The following is a 6,084-nucleotide window of genomic DNA, read 5'->3' as shown; positions in this document are numbered from 1 at the left end:
TGAGTGTAAAACGAGAGCTGTCAAATGTAACAAGTAGTAGTAAAAGGCGGATTCGTCGCCAATCCTTGCGTCAACCGCTAGGACCCTTGCGTCACCCTTGCGTCACCCTTGCGTCGCAGGGGTCATTTCAGAGAGCGAAGTCTATGCGCTATACATTGATTAGCACAAAGATTTCAAATTGCGGTATTTCATTTTAAAATTATATTAAGTACACTACAAAAATTCTGCTTTGTTTGAATTTTTCATTCTGTTTACAATTTACACTGCCACTCACTCACCCAATCACTCACACATTCACTCGTTCGCTCGATTGTATACTACATCTCTCTCTCTCTCTCTCTCTCTCTCACACACACAGAAAACTAGTTTTGGATTTCTCCTTTCTCTCTCTCTCTCTGTCGAAAACCAGATTTTTCTTCTTCTCTCTTTTTTCTTTTCTTTCTCCGTATCTCTAACACACACACACACACACACACTCTCTCTCAGAAAACTGGTTTTGCATTTTTCCGTTCTCTCTCTCTTTTCCCCCTGCCTCTCTCTCTCTCACACACACGCGCGATCTCTCATTCTTGAAAAACCCAGTTTTCTTTAATTTTAAATAAAAGATTTTGTTTATAGTGAGAATCAAACCCAGAGGCTGGTGCATGCAAAGCATGCACGCAAACCGCTGAGCTACGACGTTCTTTACTAAATGTATGGAAAAAGTTGGTACATATGCGTTTCTGGTAACATACAAACGAAGTAAAAAAACTACTGAGCTTTCAAAATGTAAACAAAAGACCTTAAAACGTGAACGTGTCAAGCGTAAACTAGGTATACATAGAATAATTAACTGAAAACATTGAATAAAATCAACTTTTCTATGTTTCATTTTCAATCATATTATCCATAAGAAAATACATCATTTCAAATTCATCATTCACTCTAAATATTTGTTCGGTTCACAAATGTGCTTCAAAAATGCCAATCAAAAGTGCTGATATTATTTCAAATTCAAGCTCATCATCATCATCATGTGAACATTCCGGTGATCACTGCGTATTTATGAAAAGTAGATTTTGATACTACGGTTCTATGTATGCAGAAGAGCTTCAACATGTGAGAAATCCCAAAGAATATCTCGTTGAAAAGATACTCCGTAGGAAAAATGGAAAAGTTTATGTGAAATGGCTTGGTTTTGCCAATGAATATAATTCATGGATTCCGGAAAGTAGTTTAATTGACTAAGTTCTTATTAATGGAAACATTGATATTTTAAAATTGTTTGAAAAAGTTTTATTGAATAAAAATGAAAAATAAAAAGTATACAAATGTGTGTTATTTTTCTTACATTCCAAGAAAAATTATCATGGTTCTTCATATGTGATTTACATTCTGTATAGTAAGTATAAATCTAAATTATGAACATGAGATGGTGTTTGTAACTATTGAATTATGCTCTAACTCAGATGCATACTTGATAAAATCATTCAAAAAACTTAAAAGTAAGGGTTCATCCTTTACTAATGGTATATTGAAATCGATTTTATTTTTCATCTTCTCTGCGATTTGTTGGATGTAATCACCATCGTAAAATGTGATTCCCGGCTTTAATTCCGGCATTAATCCCGAAATGAATAAGTTAAATACAGTGTCTTCTTTCCATATCGGTCGTGTAAATTCATGAAGCCAGTAATTGAACCCATTTTTGGTGTTCAACTCTTGTTTCGTTTTATATTCGTATATCTGGTTCGGTTCATAATCATTAGAAATAGCCAGTTGTTTGAAAATCCGTAACCCAACCGTTGATTCTGAACACTTGCAGTTGGAGGGAGTGCGAACAAATATTTTCTCGTATTGTTCAGGATAGTTCACTACATCCAAATCCATTGTTAAAGCAGAATTACACTTGTAATAATGACTTTTTCATGAAAATAGTCAAGTAGTTTAAATTACAAGTCGATTAAAAGTTTTTGAATATTATTTATTTATTTCTCTTGAATCCATTCAAAGTTGTGCCATTCAAAAAATTACAATTCATAATTTAGCAGAAACGCAACATTTTACTGCAATTTATTCAAACGATCGAATAAGAAATCTGTATGTTGGGAATACAGCTATGCTTCTAAGATCCCGGGAATTTGTCCAAATGTGCTTTCTGTCTGACTAAAGAATGTTCAAAACCAGGTCCGTTGGGATTCAAACACAGTCCATCCATGATACCATAAAAGATTGACCATGTCAGGCCGCCTAGAAGCCCTTGTTTGTAAAGACATTGTCGAAATAGCTGATCACATGAGCAGGCACTCAATGTATAGCTACTTACGACATTATGGAATAGTATTAATCTACCGTCTGGAGAAAAGTCCATACCATTTGGGGGAACTGATATCGGACACTGATCGTGACCGGCGCAGCACCTATGTATAATAAAAAATTCATTAGAGAAAATTCCTTATTCTAAAAACTAAAAACTTCTTACCCGTCAATTCCATGCCACAGGGACAGATCTCTCGTCATCACCGGTAATATATTTTTACCGCAATGCTTCGTTCCTGTAATGAAAACGACATTAGTTAAGCTTAATGTGATTGGTCAAATTTCAATGACGCTGATATTGACAATAAATAACAAATTCTTCGTGAGAATGTTTTAAAAGCCAAATACTGAAAAAATTGTTCGACCTCGCTCAGCGCAATGAAAATAATAAATATAGAATCAATAAATGTAGAAAATTTATAATTAAAAAATATGGAATATTGTGAAAAAACACAAGCAAAAACCAACACAAAACGATCGTAATTTAATAAATAAATAAAAAAAACTTTCATCTTACCTGGTACGATTTCTGTACTCACAACAGCACAGATAAGTGGGATGAAATAAATCATAATGAATTTTGCCATTTTCATTATTTTGATTCTTCCGATTTTTCAAATAAGACTGAAGCATTTGTATAGCGAAAATACTTTATTTATACCAGTATTATCGTCACAATTATCAGCTATTGATATCGTCAACAATATTCATTGCAAGCTAATGCAAATTTCCAATTTTTTATTTACGGTAAATTAAATGGAAAAGTTCATGGCTGTGCAAGGTTTCTATTTTCATTCGATTGTATGATAATGAAATTGAGACATTAGTTTACAATATGTTGAAATCAAAAGACAACACGAAAAAAATTAAGGTCAGAATAATGACATTTGTACAATGTCAAGTATTAACAACACCAAATGCATTCAACATCATCAACGTCATCGTCGTATTGCACTTCAAACAACTGCAGTGTGAATTAGCTTAGTACAGCAATTTGCGTTATCAAACAATTTTCATATGCGCTAATATGTATGAAGTTGATTAACAAATTCTCTTTTTTTCTTTGATTGCTAATCAAGTTGCTGATCATCCAAATAGAGTTCAATGATTTTTTTTTTCAAATTCAAAAGAGCCATAGTTTTAGTTGAATGAACTCAAGAAAAAAAACTTAAATTTATTGTTTTAATAAAAAAAGTTACTTATTACATTTAATAAATAATTAATTTGAATCAAAGCAAAAATGTAATAAACAACTGAAAGAGAATTTTTTACTTGTCGATGTTCACCCAAAAAACATAGCACAATGAATCACCAACATATACTTGATTCCTATGCTTATATGGATTTTCAATATATCCAGTTGGAAGAACTACACTTTCCCGTTCAGCATTGTATTTTAGATGATGTTTAACATCGTACGAAGTTTGGAGAAGAAATTCCACCAAAATACGTTCTGTTTCCTCTGAAATATTTTTGTAACGTTCAAACGAACAATTTATCTGCATATTGAACATTTTTTCACACATTTCTGATATAACATTCAAGAGAATTGGATCATTGGCAACATTCAAAAGTTCAGCTTGAGTGGTGTTATATTGTTTTGCATATTTAGCTAAATTCAAATTTGGAAGAACAATACCACGGACCGCTTGCATAACACATAGATCTTCGCATAAATTTCTTGCCTGGAAAATAAAGAAAGTAGTTTCTATTGCTATTCGTACTATATTTTTGTTCAAAAGAGCTTACTCCGGAATGTGTAGGAGGAAGTGGACGAGAAAAATCATTTAGATGTTTATTCAATGATTTCAAAAATATTTTTACTTTGACGCCATAAGATGTTTCACAACGATTCAAATATACAAAAACATCTCCAACGAAGTTTCTCTTTAAATTCCTTCCATAAAGCTTGATCGCATTCCAAGCATGAATATCATTAACATTTCTGGACAAAGACGCAATAGCACATTCCAATTTTGCCAGATAATTTTCAAAACACACGTTTGGAAGTAATGCGTGCTCATAACCGGGGGGACTGGGCTATATATAAAATGAAAATTTAATTAGCAATCTATCACACTGAATGGTGTTAAATCAATTTATAATTGCTACAAACCGCGTATTTTATTTCGGGATTAGGAACCACTTCAATCTGCGTATTAATGAGAAAAATTGAATTAATAATAAAAAATGATGATATGAAAGTACCCTACCTCTATCCATTGATTAAGATCTTCGTGTGCTATATAATGTCAATCAAAATAATTGAATTAATTGAAAAGTAAAAAGGCAATTTTTATTCAAATCACCTGTTGCAATTGAATTATTTGGAGCAGCTGGAATGGAACTAACAGCTGAGAGTATCGTTGTTGTGAATATGATATTTAAATACATTTTAAACGGTACAAAGCTGCAAATACAACGACTTATTTTGAACTGTTCAACTTCAACTTTAGCTACCATCATTTATATCATAGGTATTTCGAATTGAAATGCTGAATTTTTGCCTTTAAAACTCGTTTGTCTTCTTTTCTTCATCCGTAACCCACACTCGATATACGTTTAGGCACAACAAATGCGTGGCAACTTGACTTTATTCTTGTCATACATTCATGCACGTTGATTTCTATATTCAAGGTCAATCAGTTTTGAAGAAGAAAGAAAGCGTGGGTAAAATACCGGTTTTGAAGAAGAAAGAAGGTGTGGCCAAAACCCGGTTTGGATAAAACCACTATTTTCATACTACTAGCTCGATTTTAGTATACTTTTAAACGCATACTCGATGATAAAAAATTATAAACAATAAACTAGGAATATAATTTTTGCGACGTAATACAAGATTTTGTTGAAATTTCAATATGTTTTGTTCAATATATTGAACTTCAATTATTTCTTCTACTTTCTCTCTCTCTAACATGCATACACTTGTTTTTTCGATACACAAAGCAACATGAATCATCGTCTCGTACATTTGTTCTATGTTTCACCACATTATGAAATAGCAGTGGTACGACTAAATGCAGTTTTTTTTTATCCTTGAACGAGTTTATTGAACTCATATGTTACCGTCGCGACAGTGAATGTGCGTGTTCCACACATACGCGTGGATTCAATGATAAAAAATCAAATGAAAGAGATCGAAGAAAAAATAAAAAAAGAGTGGGGGTAATGTGAGTATAAAAGAGAGAGAGTATGTGGGTAAAAAGGGAGAAAAAGACAGAAAAAAAGGAGAATTATGACTGTAAGAGAGATAGCATGTGAGTAAAAGAGAGAAAAAGAAAGAAAAAAGAGGAGAAGTATGACTTTAAGAGAGGAAGTATGTGAGTAAAAGAGAGAATATGAATATGAAAGAGAGTTCGAAACAATTATATTCATTCTTTAAAATTTAATTCATAAAATATTTGACTTCATTCATCTTCAGAACATAGAACCTAACAGGTGCTATTTAGTGAACTCTTAAAAATGGAAAATGTCGAAGCGAAACCGTCCACTAATACAATTCAATATGTACCTAGCGTTGAGTTACAAGTGCGTGAAAATGCATTTAATAGACGAATAAACACATTCGCTATTGTAAATAATGGGCATATTGATATTGAAATATTTCTAAACGATGCCTTTCGTATATATCGTTCGGAACTTACAAAAAATATTGAAAAATTTATCAATGTGAAGTCAATGACTGTATTCGTAGCAGAGTTTGAAAAAAAAATTGTAAACACAGATGAAAATAATGATTCCAACAATAATGACGATACTGGCGGTAATCATAGTGAGTTAACGCAG

General features: G+C 32.4%; 2 protein-coding genes across 2 annotated transcripts; both read right to left on the bottom strand.

Annotated features, from left to right (window-relative positions):
• Positions 1–1,931: 1,931 nt before the first annotated feature.
• LOC129579534 (group 3 secretory phospholipase A2-like) lies at positions 1,932–2,940 on the bottom strand. Its single transcript, XM_055469674.1, has 3 exons — positions 2,816–2,940; positions 2,462–2,534; positions 1,932–2,399 (listed from the first exon to the last, which is right to left on the bottom strand). The coding sequence occupies exons 1-3, from the start codon at positions 2,889–2,891 to the stop codon at positions 2,105–2,107; spliced, it is 444 nt and encodes a 147-aa protein (XP_055325649.1). The 5' UTR covers positions 2,892–2,940; the 3' UTR covers positions 1,932–2,104.
• Positions 2,941–3,566: 626 nt separating this feature from the next.
• Positions 3,567–5,248, bottom strand: LOC129579536 (uncharacterized). The gene is made up of 6 exons (XM_055469675.1): positions 5,222–5,248; positions 4,608–4,708; positions 4,512–4,540; positions 4,415–4,450; positions 4,048–4,338; positions 3,567–3,983 (listed from the first exon to the last, which is right to left on the bottom strand). The coding sequence occupies exons 2-6, from the start codon at positions 4,690–4,692 to the stop codon at positions 3,567–3,569; spliced, it is 858 nt and encodes a 285-aa protein (XP_055325650.1). The 5' UTR covers positions 4,693–4,708; positions 5,222–5,248.
• Positions 5,249–6,084: the final 836 nt, after the last annotated feature.

The sequence above is a fragment of the Sitodiplosis mosellana genome, unplaced genomic scaffold (assembly GCF_009176505.1).
Source record: "Sitodiplosis mosellana isolate CC-2019 unplaced genomic scaffold, AAFC_SMos_1.0 Smas_scaffold_6234, whole genome shotgun sequence".
Classification (NCBI taxonomy): domain Eukaryota; kingdom Metazoa; phylum Arthropoda; class Insecta; order Diptera; family Cecidomyiidae; genus Sitodiplosis; species Sitodiplosis mosellana.
This window is presented reverse-complemented; position numbering and strand designations above follow the sequence as displayed.

Bases quoted from the DNA above. Each gene is read 5' to 3' on its own strand.
- LOC129579534 (XM_055469674.1), bottom strand. From the start codon at position 2,891: ATGAAAATGGCAAAATTCATTATGATTTATTTCATCCCACTTATCTGT. The intron at 2,535-2,815 runs GTAAGATGAAAG...TTTTCATTACAG, and splicing joins GAGTACAGAAATCGTACCAG to GAACGAAGCATTGCGGTAAA. The intron at 2,400-2,461 runs GTAAGAAGTTTT...TATTATACATAG, and splicing joins CTGTGGCATGGAATTGACGG to GTGCTGCGCCGGTCACGATC.
- LOC129579536 (XM_055469675.1), bottom strand. From the start codon at position 4,692: ATGTATTTAAATATCATATTCACAACAACGATACTCTCAGCTGTTAGT. The intron at 4,541-4,607 runs GTGATTTGAATA...GACATTATATAG, and splicing joins AAATAATTCAATTGCAACAG to CACACGAAGATCTTAATCAA. The intron at 3,984-4,047 runs GTAAGCTCTTTT...TTTATTTTCCAG, and splicing joins TTCCTCCTACACATTCCGGA to GCAAGAAATTTATGCGAAGA.